The 15,737-nt window shown below is 40.7% G+C and overlaps 1 protein-coding gene across 4 annotated transcripts in view; it reads right to left on the reverse strand.

Moving 5' to 3' along the window:
• Positions 1-6,922: 6,922 nt before the first annotated feature.
• LOC145340959 (Golgi integral membrane protein 4-like) overlaps positions 6,923-15,737 on the reverse strand; it is a 109,551-nt gene continuing 100,736 nt past the window's right edge. For all 4 annotated transcript variants that reach the window (XM_080185573.1, XM_080185572.1, XM_080185574.1 and 1 more), the window contains one exon: positions 6,923-11,055. In XM_080185573.1, coding sequence (XP_080041699.1) covers positions 10,900-11,055 — 156 coding nt within the window. In that variant the 3' untranslated portion in view covers positions 6,923-10,899. The remainder of the gene's footprint in view (positions 11,056-15,737) is intronic.

The raw sequence follows: 15,737 nt of genomic DNA on the forward strand, positions 1-15,737 counted from the left end.
AAGTCCCAGTGAAAGCCTTCAAAAAATGAACAGACAAGTGTAAACATTTGCTTTAACAGTGAAAGGTTTGCCCATGCTCATTCTGCATATTTGAGTTCTGCACAACTTGCAACATGTGATTGAACGTTCTGAGATAAGAATGGTAAATGTTTAATTTTAACGTTTTTGTTTTGAAGTGGAATAACAGGACAATATATCCTCTTAATCAGGCTGATAGATTTTTACTTAAAAATACTCTTTCAGTACTCATGATTATTTCTCTTAATTTTGAACAATAATGCTTTGTCTAGTTAATAATTTAAATTAGCCACATGAAGCTACATTCTTCAAAGTAAAAGTAGTAAAGAATTCACCACTTCTGACGCAGTTTTTAAATTATATTTTAAATTGTGAATGGGGCAAGCTTGTGCTTATTTGAAGTATGGATATTCAAGAAAACTGACTACAACAGGGTGGCAGTTTTAGAAATTAAGTGTACAAAGTCAATCTGAAGAATGGCACAGGATTTGCAATGACTAAGCTTAGTGCATACCTTGAATTGCAATTCAAATCAAAGTGAAAAATCAGTTGTGCTGCCTTAGGAGATAGTGATCATTTAATAAGAACAGTTCCTCTCTTATTCTAAACTTCCTCATTTTAACTTTATGCCATTCAAATCTTTTGGGCTAAGCCATCATTAATCATGAGAATTTTAATTGAGTTAATTCAAAGTGCAAATTCAAGTTCCTGAATCTATTCTAATCAGTTCCATTCTTGACTCCTGAAACTCGATGAATGATTGTCACTGCATCCATTCTTGGGCAATGATATACTTGTGATAAAATAAAGAAAACTGTACACAGTATTTATGGTAGGATCTGATAAATGCTTTACATTGCAACAATACAGCCACTTAGTCTATCTTTTTGACAATACAAGCCAATATCTAAGTTATCACTTCTTTGCTACATCCAAGCATTGAGTTCATCATTTTGTAGATCTATCTACATTAATCCCTGTATCTCATTCAAACCATCTAATGGTTCCACTTAAAATAGATTGTATGCTTGCTCGCCTGCTAATTCTTTTAGTATCATTCATCTTGAAAGGCTCTGTCACAATTAACAAACTGCTCAAAATGTTGAAAAGATTTTCTTCTGTTTTATCTTAGTGTGAGAAGTAGAAATTGAAAGTGCTTACTGAGTTGGATTACATTTCAGAAATCTGTTTTGTGTGGGGCTCTTGATTTTGCGCCCTGTACCACAGGATATTTCTTCAACTTACTTTTGATTCATATGCTCATTAACTTGATATTTTTCTAAAATTGAGCTAGCTATTATAGCAACAATACTGTCAAAATGAATATCTTTGTAATCTGCATATTCTTGTCACAAGTTGGACATTACTTTTCTTGCTGGCAATCTGATTGATTGCTGCAATTATCCACAGTTCATAGATCACTCAGTCCAAATTCTATAAAGTGCAGATCAATATTTATCAAACAGAATTAACAAATAGGGAAAAAAATGTACCATATTAAATGAAGGGAGAGTTTCAGGGATGATACAAGATGAAGTTACAATTTGTTCCTCTATTAAAATATTTTTTCAGAATTCAGATACATGTTTTATTACACTTGGTATAAAATTTACTTCAAGTTTGGACACATTAGGTATTTTCTTTGATCGAATTTTTCTTTTTATTAAACATTAAGGCACAAAATTTCAGACATATTTCTACTCTCTAATAATTACTGATTGTCACATTGTCTTAAAGAAACTCCCTTGGCCAGGAAATCAGTTCCATACAGCTCAGATGCTGCTTTGACATCTAGGACAGTCAGTCTCACCTCAACTCTAGAATTCAGCTGTATTTTTCCATTTTTTTGTACCAAGGCTGTAATGGAATCTGAAGCCGAGCGCCCTGAAAGTGGAGATTGATGGAAACCATAGAAAATTCTCCACAGGTTGGAGTCATACTAACATGAATGAAGATTGTTGAGGTTGTTGTCAGCACCAGGATATCTCTGCAAGAGTTTTTGTCCTAGGTAATGTCCTATCAATGACCTTCCAAACTCTGCATCAACAAGCAGACTACTGCTATGTAAGTACCACTTGATAGTACTACCAATTACACCTTCCATCATTTTGTTGATGATTGAGGATTGATTGGGATAGTAATTGGTTGGGTTGAAGTTGGCCCACTTTTAGTGGTTAGGATATATCCACTAAATATATAGTTTATTCACATTGTTGGGTAGATGTCAATGCTGTAGCTGTACTGGAACAAATTGGCAAGTGGGGTGACTTCTTCTGGAGATCAAGTCTTCAATACCACTGCCAGTGTTGTCGAGGTCCATCGCATTTGCTGTATCTAGTGTTTACAGCCACTTGTTAAACATAAGATTGAACAAAGACTGGCACCTGTGAAGCTAGGGATGTCAGAAGGAGGCCAAGATGCATCATCCACTTCGAACTTCTGGCTAAAGATAATTGCAACTGCTTCAGCTTTTTCTTTTACATGGACATTGCATTGACGAAGGGGATGTTTGGTAAGCTTCTCATTAGTTGTTCAATTGCCCACAATCATTCATGACTGGATGCGACAAGACTGCAGAGTTTTGATGTAATCCAACTATGTGATTACTTTGCATGTCTATCGCATGCTGCATGCATATAGTTCCGCATATAACCACCAGATTGATGCCCCGTTATTGATATGCCCTGAGCTCCATCTGACATGTTCTGAACAAGGCTTGATCCCCAACTTGCTGGTAACGGTAGACTGGGGAATATGCCAGGCATCAACGTTACAGATTGTTGATGAATACAATTCTGCTGCTGCTGATGGTCCAATTTTGAGCTGCTTTGAATCGATTCCATGTAGCATGAATGGTACCACACAAAATGGTGAGTATCCTCAATGTAAAAATGGGTCTTGATCCCCAGTGTACAAATAACTCCTACTAATATTGTCTTGAACATTTGCATTGTGACAGGTAGATTAGTGAGGATGAGATCAAGTAGATTTCTCCCCCTCATGGGTTCTTTCAGTACAAATTGCAGGCCCAATCTGATGGATATGTTCTGCAGAACTTGGTCACCTCAGACAATAGTGATGTTTCTGAGCCATTCTTTGTGTCAAAAATTCCACACCAAGAATACACTGTGGGCCCTTACTACACTCAGTGTTTTTCCGAGTCATAGCTGTAGTTATCACTGAACATAGAAGAGGCCATTCTGCCCAGAGTCCATAGCAGTATTAAACATATCTAACATAATTCACAATGTCCATGTTTGACACGATGCTGTGAAGCCTCATGTGGTCTGTAGTCAATGATTAGCTTTTCAGATGGAATGTTCCAGATCCCAGCTATTAATCCCACTGCCTGCTCTTTCCTTGGGTCTTTTGAACCTTTCATTGCCAAGTACTTATCCACTTTCCTTTTAAAAGCTAGAATTGAATCAGCACTCTCCTTTTCAAGCAGTGCATTCCAGATTATAAAGACTCACTTTGTAAAATATCCTTCTCCCTTCTGATTCATTTTCCAGTTATTTAAAGTCTTTGTCCTCTGGTTACCAACCCTACTGTAATGGAAACAGCTTCTCCTTATTTACTCTATCAATATCCCTCATGAAGATGAACACTTTGTTTAAATCTGCTCTTAACCTTATCTGCTTGAAAGAGAACTATGCAACTTTTGCTAGGTTCTCCATGTAATTCAAGTTCCTCATACCTGCTATCATTCTGGTAAATCTCTGTAGCTTTGACATCCTTCCTAATTGTAGCTCTTAACAAAAATTTCAGTAGTGTCAAAATCAGACGCAATATTCTAGGTGATGCCTAACCATTCATTTATAAGGGTTTAGTACAACTTCTTTGTTTTTGCACTCAAATGCTTCTATTTATAAAGTCAAGGATCCAGTATGTTTTGTTTTAAAAAGCTTTTGTCCTGTCGCTTTCAAAGATCTATGCATGTAAGTCACCAGGTCTTGCTGTTCCTAAAACCCCTTTTAAAGTTATTTAGTTTATATTGGCGCTTTTTATTCTTCTGCCTGACATTTTAAGTAAACATTTAAATTATATTTTTGTTGTTTTACGTACATTGTGTTTTAATTTTTGCATTTAATTATTTTTCAAACAAATGTAGGCTGATGATTTCACTCCAGTGTTTACATAGAATTTCATACATCAACGATCACCAAGTCTAGAAGAGCATTTCTAAGTCACAGACAATGTTGTTTGTTCATGCTTAAGAACAAATCTGAATTTCTTACCTTACTTTCTCTCATTGATCATTTCTGCGAAGGATCTCACAGCACAATGTAGCATTGACACAGATCTCAGAGGGCATGACTAGAGGTGTATGTGACAAATTGTTTTGGCAACACACAGGCCAACTTCTTGCTATGGTTTCTGTGTATTATGGGAAACGTACTGATTGTTTCAGTAACTAACAAGAAACACCAGTATGACCAGTTCAATCATATTTCCTTTTTATTTTAAATTGAATTTGCTAAAGGTGAAACTAAATTGCAGATCAAAACACAATGAAATGTCAGCTTTCTGCATTGCCACAAATCTTTACACCTGATTGTCCACACAAGACCACTTGTGGCAGTTGATGTTTGGTTTGGCATTTTGACCAACTGAAAGAGCCAGTCTTTAATTAGCTTGTACAGATATTGGGTGTTTGATTGAGCAGGAAATGTGGCAGAATGCTCGACCAAATTTTCACAGGTTGAATAGCAGATTGCTGGGCTGTTGTGAGATACTGAACAGCCTTTTGAGGACCGACATCCCTACCATAATGACAACAATGTGAACTTGCAGAGCAACAAGCTGTGATTTCATGACTCCCTGTCTGAAATTCCACTGCAGCACTCAGAGTTTGTGGGGTTTTGCTTACGCACCTCCTTGACCAACACCTCCATTACGGCAATCCCAGAAGCTTAGGACCCATTGTTTGGCCTACTGCAACACTTCTGTATGTTCTTACTGGTCTTCAACTCTTCAGTACCCAGTTCCAGCCCTTAGTCCAGCCAGAATGTACCTCATGCAGGTGCGGGCTGGCTTTACGTGATGCTAGCCCCACATGAACTTAGGCCCTCTGTTCAAACATCCAGCCACCCTGAAGGTGCATGGGCTGCATGTCACAATCATTACAATTAACAGCCTGCACAAAGTTTGCGTGCTGCCAATGTCACTTTGAATCGGTGTGGGTGCATCATGCCTCACAATCCCCCTGTCCAATTTTGAGGGGTATCTGATTCAGCTCCCACAACCTCTGGGTAACTGAGGTAATGAGACATACCTTCTTACAGTGACAAGAAGTTGAGGTATTCCAAACTACAGGAAGTTTTGTGCTCAGGATGACTCCATTCCTAGCAGCCCATTCCCATTAAAAATCATTGGTTCCAATTCACCTCAGCTTTTTTTTTACATCACAAAAGAAGAGTCTCTCATCTGCGTCTATGATGATTTTTGAACCCACTTACAGGTGAGGGGCAACGTGCAGGCCTACCAGATAAAAACAGATGTTGGGGCCATCTGGAATTTGTGTGAACCTGCTTTACATGAGTTTGAGTATAGTGAGGCGATGGCCTAGTGGTATTATTGCTAGAGTATTAATCTAGAAACTCAGCTAATATTCTAGGGACCTGGGTTTAAATCCCGCTATGGAAAATAGTGGAATTTAAATTCAAAAAAATCTGGAATTAAGCATCTATGAATCACCATGATATCAGTGTTAATTGTTGGAAAAAACCCATCTGATTCACTAATACCTATCTGGGAAGGAAACCTGCCATCCTTACCTGGTCTGGCCTACATGTCACTCCAGAACCACAGCAATGTGGTTGACTCTCAACTGCCCTCAGGCAAACTAGAACTGGGCAATAAATGCTGGTCAGCCAGCAATGCCCATGTCCCATGAATGAGTAAAAAAAACCCTACCCCTTTGCCAGAAACTGAGCATCAACCCCTCCCCCCACCAAAGATATTGACATTGTGCTTATGTGATGGTTGAGGTGAACCTGTCATGGGCGTCTTCCTAGAGACGTAAAGTATAGCTCCCGAAGAAGAGGGGCATGGCCAGGCAGTGCCCTGGCTATGTCCCCTGGCACAGTTTGGCACTGCCAGAGTAGAACCACACCCTTGACAAACTTGCAATGCCAACCTATGCCAGGGGGTGGACACCAGTGGGAGCCTCATGGTGGTGGCCAGTAGTGGACGGGAGAGCTGAGGATGTTGGTGATGGCGGGGGTTGGGTGAGTGCTGGTAGAGACCTTGGCTGATGATCTGGAGGGGGGGGGGCACTGATTGGTAGAGGGGGCAATGATTGGGTTGGTGGCAGGGAAAGAGGAATGACTCCAATCAGGGGATGGGAAGGAGAGCCTGAGATGTCCATGGTGGGCTGGGGGGGGAGGTTTACTCAGGTTATAAGGGCGGCCTTTAAAGATTGTACCCTGATCTCTGTGTAGCCGGGGTTTGCTGGCGTGTTAAGACCCTGCCCTCCTACTTGATGACATGAAACATGCCCCCTTTACTTTTTTGGCACCGTGTAGTAAGATCTGGAAAGAAAACTGATGTGTTTCTCTGTAGATAAACACACTGGTTTTCTCACCAGAAATAACATTCTGCCATTTTCTGGTACGATTCCTCCGAAATAATGCAAACTCTTTGTGCCCACAAAGCTTTAACTGTAATTAAGTTCTAAACAATATAACTATGTGACTCAGAAATCATCCTCATCAAACAATTGCGTATTCAATGATGAATGGATGTGATCAATACAAAAAAGGAATAGTTTTTTTTTCGCTAATCATCTTCCAGAATACTGCTGCACAGATGCATTTGTCTAAAATAATGGAAGAAAATGCACAAAGAAAAATAATTCAAGCATTCAATAACAAAAAGGCAGATTATACAAAGCATTGGACAATCACACAGTTTAATGATGGCAAATAACTTTACATAATCACTTAATTTTCTTTAGAAATCATAGTATTTTACTATATAGTCTTTAATCTTTGTTGATCAGCATTAGTATTTACATAATATACACTTTACACTGAAATAAAGTTCAGTAAACAGGAGCTCTCACATGTACCTTGCTACATGAATATTGCTGACAACAAATTCTGGTAAAAATCTATCCTGAAAAGCTGTTTGCATAATCACCCCATCCCCATCAAAGCAAAACATAAAAAGCAACACATGAATGGACATTTACGCTTCAGTTTGGTTAGAAATTTTTGCATATTGTTTCTTGTAACAGCATTATACACTTTGGTAACATACTAAAATGTCCAGGTTATTTATTAATGGATAGTGTATCAAGTTAGTTCTACAGCTATTATTTAAAACACGTTCAGGCAATGAAAAAATAACACAGCCAATCAACCCAAATATGAATACCATACAGAAATGTTAAATTCCTGCATGTTACAACAGAACAATAACCGTCCTATCGTGCCCCTAGAGTAAATTAACATCTCAAAAACAATGTTTTCTTTACTATTCCAAGCAAAATGATCATCATACATGTCACTACCATTTTGCTTCAAAATAGATTGGATTTAAAAATATTTATTTTAAAAAAAAGGAGCAAGAACAGGCCAAGGAAATATATTAGCTAAACATCAATGGCAGGAAAGATGATGGAATAATTACTCAAAAATGGAGCAGAAAAAATTAAATAGCCTGGATTTCCAAAGGGATGGCTATGATAGATGAACCTTGTGAATTTTTTTATTCATTCATGGGACATGGGATTTGCTGGCAGGATTTGTAGCTCATCCCTAGTTGCCGGAGGGCAGTTGAGTCAACCACATTGCTGTGGCTCTGGAGTCACATGTAGGCCAGACCACGTAAGAACAGCAGGTTTCCTTTCCTAAAGGACATTAGTGAACAATCGACAATGGTTTCATGGTCATCAGTAGATTCTTAATTCCAGGTTTTTTTATTGAATTCATCTGTCGTGTGGTATTCGAACCCAGGCCCTAGAGTGTTAGCTGAGTTTCTGGATTAATAGTCTAGTGATAATGCCACAAGGCCATTGCCTCCTCATTCCTTGGGATAGTAAGGGAAAGAGTAGATAAGGTTTATACAGTAAATATGAGATCAATGGATTTCCAAAAGGGCCTTCAATAAGATACCATACACTGACTTGAAGGCAAGTCAGAAGACCAGTACCAGAATGGATAACAAGCTGGTGATAAACAAACAGAGGGATAAAATGCAGTTACTCAGATTGGCAAAATGTAGAAAGGATTGGTGCTGGGAGCACTGATTGTCAACGTTTGCAAGGATGATTTAACGTGGGAATCGGAATTCCAATTTAAAAATAGGTGCAAGACATGATTCAAAGGAAGACAAAATACAGGAAGACGTGGATAAACCTGAAGAATGGGCATGCAATTGGCAAATTAGCTTCATTATAGCTAAATTTGAGGTGTTATATTTGGCTAGGAAGATTAATGAAGTTAGATGTTCTTTGGAAAATAAGTGCCTCAATGGAGTAGAGGAGCAGAGAGATCTGGGGGCACAGTTACGCAAATCACTAAGTAGCAATGAAGGCCATAAAAAATGAAGAGCTTGAGTTTATTTCTAGCAGAGTAGAATTGCAAATGCAGCCATTATGTTAAGCTTGTTTACTGCCTTGGTTAGGCCGCATGGATTCGTGTGGATGGTTCATCTCTCAACATCATGAAAAGAATCTTGAAGTATTGCTGCAGCTACAAGGATGAATTATTAGAATACCACCAGAACTGTGAGTGAGTACCAATCAGAAAAGATTGAACAGGTTGGGATCCTTTCTCTATAAAAGAGAAGACTGAAGAGTAACTTGTTTGAGGACTTTAAGATAAAGGGACTGAGAGGGTAGACATATAGAAGATGTTTCTATTTATGTAGGATAGGCCAGGACTAAGAACCATGGATTAAGATAGATGATAAATCTAATTGGGAATTCGGGAGGAATTTTCTTACCTAGAGAGTGGCTAGAATGTGGAACTTGTTACTATATGGTCTAGGGGTTGAGGTGAATTGCACAGATGCATTTAAGAGGAAATTGGATGAACACAAGATGGAGAAAGGAATGGAAGAACATGTTGATGGGTTAAATGAAGATGCAAGGAGGCGCATGTGAAGCATAAAAACACGGATATGTTGGCTGATATGCTCTGTTCAATGTAACTATTTCAATTGTACTTACAAATTTGATATAGAAAATCAACATTCCTTTGCTTCGATGATGCAAATAATAGTTGAATAGTCATGTGCTCCATGTTACTATGTTATAATGTTTATTTAAAAACCCTTTAGAAAAACCTAACCTTTTGCTTTCATACAAATGTTTGTCACCTTGACATTAAGAGGCATGATGATTTATGTACTTAACATTAAAGCTTTAAATTTTAATGCACCACAAATGTTAAAATATCAGCATATATCATATGTGCAGATTGGTACATCTCATGGAATAGGCGCTATGTATGAGCCAGAATTCTCCAGCCATTCACGCCGGCAGGATTCTCCTGTCCCTACAGGAGCGCACCCCCACCCGTAAGTTTCCTGCTGGCATGGAATGACATTCCGTTGACAGAGGTGAGAATTCCCATTGACAGCGGTGGGACCAGAGTATCCCGCTGCCAGCAAACATAGCACCGCCTCTGGGAAACACACGGCTGAAAGGCTGGAAAATCTCATCTATGATTTTTCATTTACCTTTTTAACCTCAGAACTTAGAAATTCCCATATGGTTCACAACTGAAAGATTAAATTTAAGTTGGACCAATTAACTCGCTCATGAACAAGAAGAAAGTTAATGACATTTAAAGAGTAACCAAACTAGCAATTGTTTATCTTTTCTTACCTGTTTGATTGTCATTTCAATGCAATAAGTTTTAAAACAGATTTAAATACAATATACGTTTCCTTCAGGAAAAAAAGGACAAAAATAGAAACAGTAACTCATAAACCACAAATGGATCCTTTCTGTATTGAGTCTCCCTGTTACACAGAAAGAAGAATTCTTTGAACAGACTATTGCTCAATAAAATAATGGTGTAATAAAAGCAAAATATTGCAGATATTGGCGATCTGAAATAAAAACAAAGTGCCAGGAAAACTCAGCAGGTCAGGCAGCATCTGTGGACAGCAAAACAGTCATGACTCTTCTTCAGAACTCAACATAACATAATGGCGCTGGATATGGTAATACTGGAGGACTTACTACCTACACTACATAAAAAACAGTTCGTTATGAAGTACCTTTGTTCTGAAACTGAGGACAAATTTAACTTTGATAGACAGTTGCAATTACTTTCAGGTAGATCTTGACTTTATGCGGAAGTATAAATGGGTAATTAGAGTCATGGAAATTGAAATCAGGAGAGGTGTAAAATGGCTGCTGACTTGCTCTCATTCATTTTACACTATTGCAAATAGTCACGACCTACCCATTGTGTGCAGTGCTTCATACACGATCACTTCTGTTTACAAATTAACATCTAATCATATTGATGATAAATATCACTCATTAGAAAATGGGTTTTGATGAACTTCAGAAACTTTCAAGAATTGCTCAAGTTATAACTGTGCATTGAAGCAATTATGATTTATGTAGAAGAAAACTTCAAAACAAATATGATGGAACATTTTAACATTGTAAAAAAGTTTTACCGTGAATCTTTTGTGGTCTATTCTTTCACAATGAACTTATTATAAATTACATATAATCAAAAAGCAGCTGCTTTTGAAGGGCTTTAATACATTACCTTTAAATATGTCCAAATTTAAATTAACCGGAAAAAATACTGTATTAAATATATTTATGTGAACGTATCTATAAAAGATTGTAGGTTGATCAACTCAAATTGGGCAAACAAAATTAATACAAAGTTTATTCTAAAAATGTCACATTTCTGCCCGCCGATTTGTCTTTGCAGCATCTCTTTCTTCTTCGTCTTCCTCCTCTTCATAATTTTCATCCTCTTTCTCCCCTTCCTGGTTGGCATCATCAGCTACAGCCTCCTCTTCCTGCTCATTAGCCTCCCCTTCCTTCTCATCAACCTGCAAAATGGGAAAAATCACATCATACCACCATGAAAATCAGTATGGGTACGATACTTCTTTCTCTCGTGTGATCCATGCTCTGCAGTTAGGGTGAGTGGGTAGGAAGGGTTGGGAACAGCTGAACATATGCGATTTTGCGCCGTTCCGCTCATTACTTCTGGATGTGCGATGCATGTAAATCTTGTGATGGGGGCGTGTCGCCCTCCATGCTGTTACCTCATTCACTTGAAAGTCAGGGAACCATGTTTAAGGGGCACCTGGACAGCCTCCCTCCTTTCCCCTCACTTAACCTGCCTCTCAGGTCCCCCCCAAGATCCAGAATCCACTCCACCTTACCACCCTGGCAGCCCCCTTCCAGCCTTACACAGCTTGTGTTTGTGGCACCCAATATGAGTGAGATTATGTGTGGTCCCCACGAAGGTGCAAGCAGAGTCTAGTACATACCGCTTATAGATAGCCGTAAAAATGAACGTCCTGATTTCCCATTGATGGGTACTTAATTTAAAGGGCAAACTTAATTCCAGCAAGTTAACCCCTTAATGAACATACATGACATGCTAATACAAACAAAAGGGCTTCCTGGCAGTGTTTGTTGGGCAACTTAACCTGCTTTAAACTCCTGAGAAAGGAATTCCCACAATTCATTCCACTATTGGAAAACAGAATTTGGCGTGAGGTCAAAAATAACTTCCTCTGCCCACCAAGCTTGTGAAAGATTCTGCCAAGCATTACAGTCGAGACTCTCATCACTGCCACTCATCTGTGGAAATGCAGGCTGCAAAAGATAACCTGATACTTTGAAAGCTCTGATCTATTTGATCCAACAGTTTTCCGAGGTGGTTGTCTGGTTCTGTAAGGCTAATGTCTACCTCTCCAAAACATAGCACCAATTGGAGGCCAGAATCCACATAGCAGCCATCTGAGCTTTCCCTAAAGGCTGTGAGTGAGATGATCCCACTTTCCAGGGAAGACTAAGAGTCTTCAAGAATGACACCACACATTTTGGAAATAGATTTCACCATATTTTTAATTATGGTGGCAGAACTCCATGTTAAACCCTCCAATAAATGATTGTGTGAAGCAATCCTTTCTTATAGCTGCTGAAGTCAACTGGTAACATTGTATGCTAAGAACATAAGAAATAGGAGCAGGAGTAGGCCATCTAGCCCCTCGAGCCTGCCCCACCATTCAATAAGATCCTGGCTGATCTGAAGTGGCTCAGTTCCACTTTCCCGCTTTCTCCCCATAACCCTTAATCCCCTTGCCTACCAAAAACCTATCTACCCGCGTCTTAAATATATTTAGCGAGGTACCCTCCACCACTTCAACGGGCAGAGAATTCCAGAGATTCACCACCCTTTGAGTGAAGAAGTTCCTCCTCAACTCCGTTCTAAACTGCAACCCCCCCCCCCCCCCACTTATCTTGAGGCTGTGCCCTCTAGTCCTGCTGTCCTTTCTGAGCGGGAAGAACCTCTCTACCTCTACCCTATCCATCCCTTTCATCATCTTATACGTCTCAATAAGATCCCCCCTCATCCTTCTAAACTCTAACGAGTACAAGCCCAGTCTATTCAGCCTCTTTTCATAGCTCAACCCCCTCAACTCCGGTATCAGCCTAGTGAACCTCCTCTGCACTCCCTCCAAGGCCAAAATATCCTTGCGCAAGTGTGGCGACCAAAACTGCACACAGTACTCCAGCTGCGGCCTCACCAGTGCCCTGTACAGTTGCAGCAAGACCTCCCTGCTTTTATATTCAATCCCCCTCGCTATGAAGGTCAGCATCCCATTTGCCTTCCTGACCACATTTAAAGAGTAACCAAACTGCACCTGTAGGCTGGGTTTTTGTGACTCATGCACAAGGACCCACAGGTCCCTCTGCACCGTAGCATGCTGCAGCTTTTCGCCCTGTAAGTAGTAGTCCTTCCTACTATCATTCCTACCAAAGTGGATTAACTCACACTTGCCAACATTGTATTCCATCGGCCAGGTCCTCACCCACTCGCACAGCCTATCTAGATCCCTCTGCAGACTTTCTACACCCTCCGCACAATTTGCTGTTCCACTTATCTTTGTGTCATCAGTAAATTTCGACACCTTACACTCGGCTCCCTCCTCCAGATCATCTATATAAATGGTAAACAGCTGAGGCCCCAGCACCGATCCCTGGGGCACTCCACTAGTCACCAACCGCCAATCTGAATAGCACCCATTGATACCAACTCTCTGCCTCCTATTAGACAACCAATCCTCTATCCACGCTAACACCTTATCCCCAACTCCATGCACCCTAACCTTCTGAAGCAACCTTTTGTGTGGCACCTCATCAAACGCCTTCTGAAAATCCCTCAGTCCCTGCCTCAGAGTATACCATACTGATTATGCTCCCTCAGTCCCTGCCAGTGGATTCTGAGGTGAGAAGGGAGGGTGAAACTGCACAGAGGGTTCCCACCTGCCCTGACCTGGTAGCGATTTTACACTGAGGTGGGCAGGGCATTGGACAAGAAGCCTGTCCTTTTCCCAATTAAGGCCCTTAAATGGTCACTTAATGACAACTTGAAGGCCTTTTCCCACTCAGTCCCAACTATTCAACTGTCGGTTGGATGACAGCACAGGGGAGAAACGCATAAAGGAACATGACTGGATTTCCACTGGCAGGGCTTAAGATGCTTCCATTAAAAGCTTCCTTCTGACTTGGAGGCATCCTCCCCTTAAGGCCCAGTGATCATTGGACCACCCCACCCAAATCCCCAAGCCTATCACAGCCCCTCCAGTCTATCCCAAGACCCTGAGATCACCTTGCAACCCTCTCATGGCATTCCCTACCTTCTCACCCTGGGAGCTCTGCCACTTACTTATCTTGGGTTCCTAGGATTTCTTGCCAAGTCACGCTCCCGCAGTACCTCTTCTGAGCTCCACAGCGCTGTTGCTGGAGGGACTGGAAAGCTGCAGGCTAATTTGGCCAGCAGCTCTCCGTAACGAGCTTTCCTCCTGTGCGAGAGGCAGAACTCCTGCCTTTTCCCACCAATGCTCATTTCAGCATAACATGGTATTGGGCCGAGTCCCCACCATGCTGAAAATTCAGGCTAATATTTCTGTTTTCTTCAGTACAGCTCTTAGAGGCCCTCACCTTTTGGTGAGTTGTCTGGTTATCTTTGTCATCTGTCCTTGCTGCTCAATAGTTTCACCACATACAAACCCCTCAATCTCATAGAATCATAAAATCCCTACAGTGCAGGTGGTGACCATTTGGCCCATCGAGCTTGCAGCATACAACAATCTCACCCAGACCTTATTCCCATAACCTCCTTAGAGTAAGGGGCAATTTAGCATGGCCAATCTGCCTAACTCATACATCTTTCGACCTCACATTCAAACCAAGCCAATCTTGGTGCTGTTGCTTCAGAGCGTGATGGCTCCTCAGAAGTACTCTTCTCCTCTGAGATGTCTAATTCTGCAGGATGAGACATTTGAGAGGAATGTAGAAAGAACAGGAACAGGACATGAGTTAGCCTGGCACTGACAGGCTGGGCAATAGCATGTGATAGGCATCACTATGCAGCTTGGTGTCGTTAAGCTGTATGATTGTGAATGAAGAATACAATGACACAAGAAATAGGGAGTTTAGGTCATTTGGTCCCTTCATCCTGCTCTGCCATTCAATAAGATCATGGCTGATCTAATCAAGGCCTCAACTCCACTTTGCTGCCTGTCTCTCATCATTCTTGACCCCTTAGTACATCAGAAATCTGTCTAACTCAGCCTTCAATACATTCAATGATCCAGCTTCCATGCTCTTTGGAGAAGAGAATTCCAAAGATTAATGCCACTCTGAGGGCTTCCTCACTATTGTGCGGACCTTATTCTTCGTTAACGGAGCCACCCCACCTTCTTTTGTTTCTTCCTATTGTTTTGAAGTGTCAATTACTCTTGAATATTCAAATTCCATCCTTGGTCATCTTGCTGTTGCTGTAATGGCTATCAAACGAAATCCATTTACTTTTATTTATGCCATGAATGCCCCTATCTTGTTATGAATACTACATGCCTTCAGATCATGTAATTCTGTCTTTTTATCATTTTTCGCTACGCTCACCCTATTTGTAGGTATGCTCCAGTTATCATTATCCACATCACTACCCTGCACTTTTGCTTTGTCATCTCTCACTAACTTTCTAAACTTTCCCTCGTATGAACCCTCTCTCATTACCACCCCATCTCCCCAAACCCTGGTTACACCTGCCCCCCCCACCCTCCAGGCTAACAAATTTAAAGTCCTCTCTCTGACTCTAGTTATTAGATTTGCCACTACACTGATCCCAGCATGATTAGGTCATCCCAATAGAACGATTCCTTCTTTCCCCAGTGAATTAGGATTCCCAGCCTCTGACCTGCTCTTGCAGCCACAATTCAGATGAATGCATCACTTTAACCTCAAATTACCAAATATTAATGCATTGTGAGCCCAGACATCCTTGAATAATATGCCTCCCTTCTATAGGCTACTGAGTTGGGTGATCAGCCATGATCGTGAAGAATGGCGGAGCAGGCTCGAAGGGCCAAATGGCCTCCTCCTGGTCCTATCTTCTGTGTTTCCCTCCAATGTTTGACTACCACTGAGGTAGAAGAGGGGCTAGTGGCCAGCTGTTACATGAAGGGTATCCAAATGTCAAGGTATCAGT

The sequence above is a fragment of the Carcharhinus amblyrhynchos genome, chromosome 3, assembly GCF_965287045.1.
Source record: "Carcharhinus amblyrhynchos chromosome 3, sCarAmb.v2.hapA, whole genome shotgun sequence".
Taxonomy (NCBI): domain Eukaryota; kingdom Metazoa; phylum Chordata; class Chondrichthyes; order Carcharhiniformes; family Carcharhinidae; genus Carcharhinus; species Carcharhinus amblyrhynchos.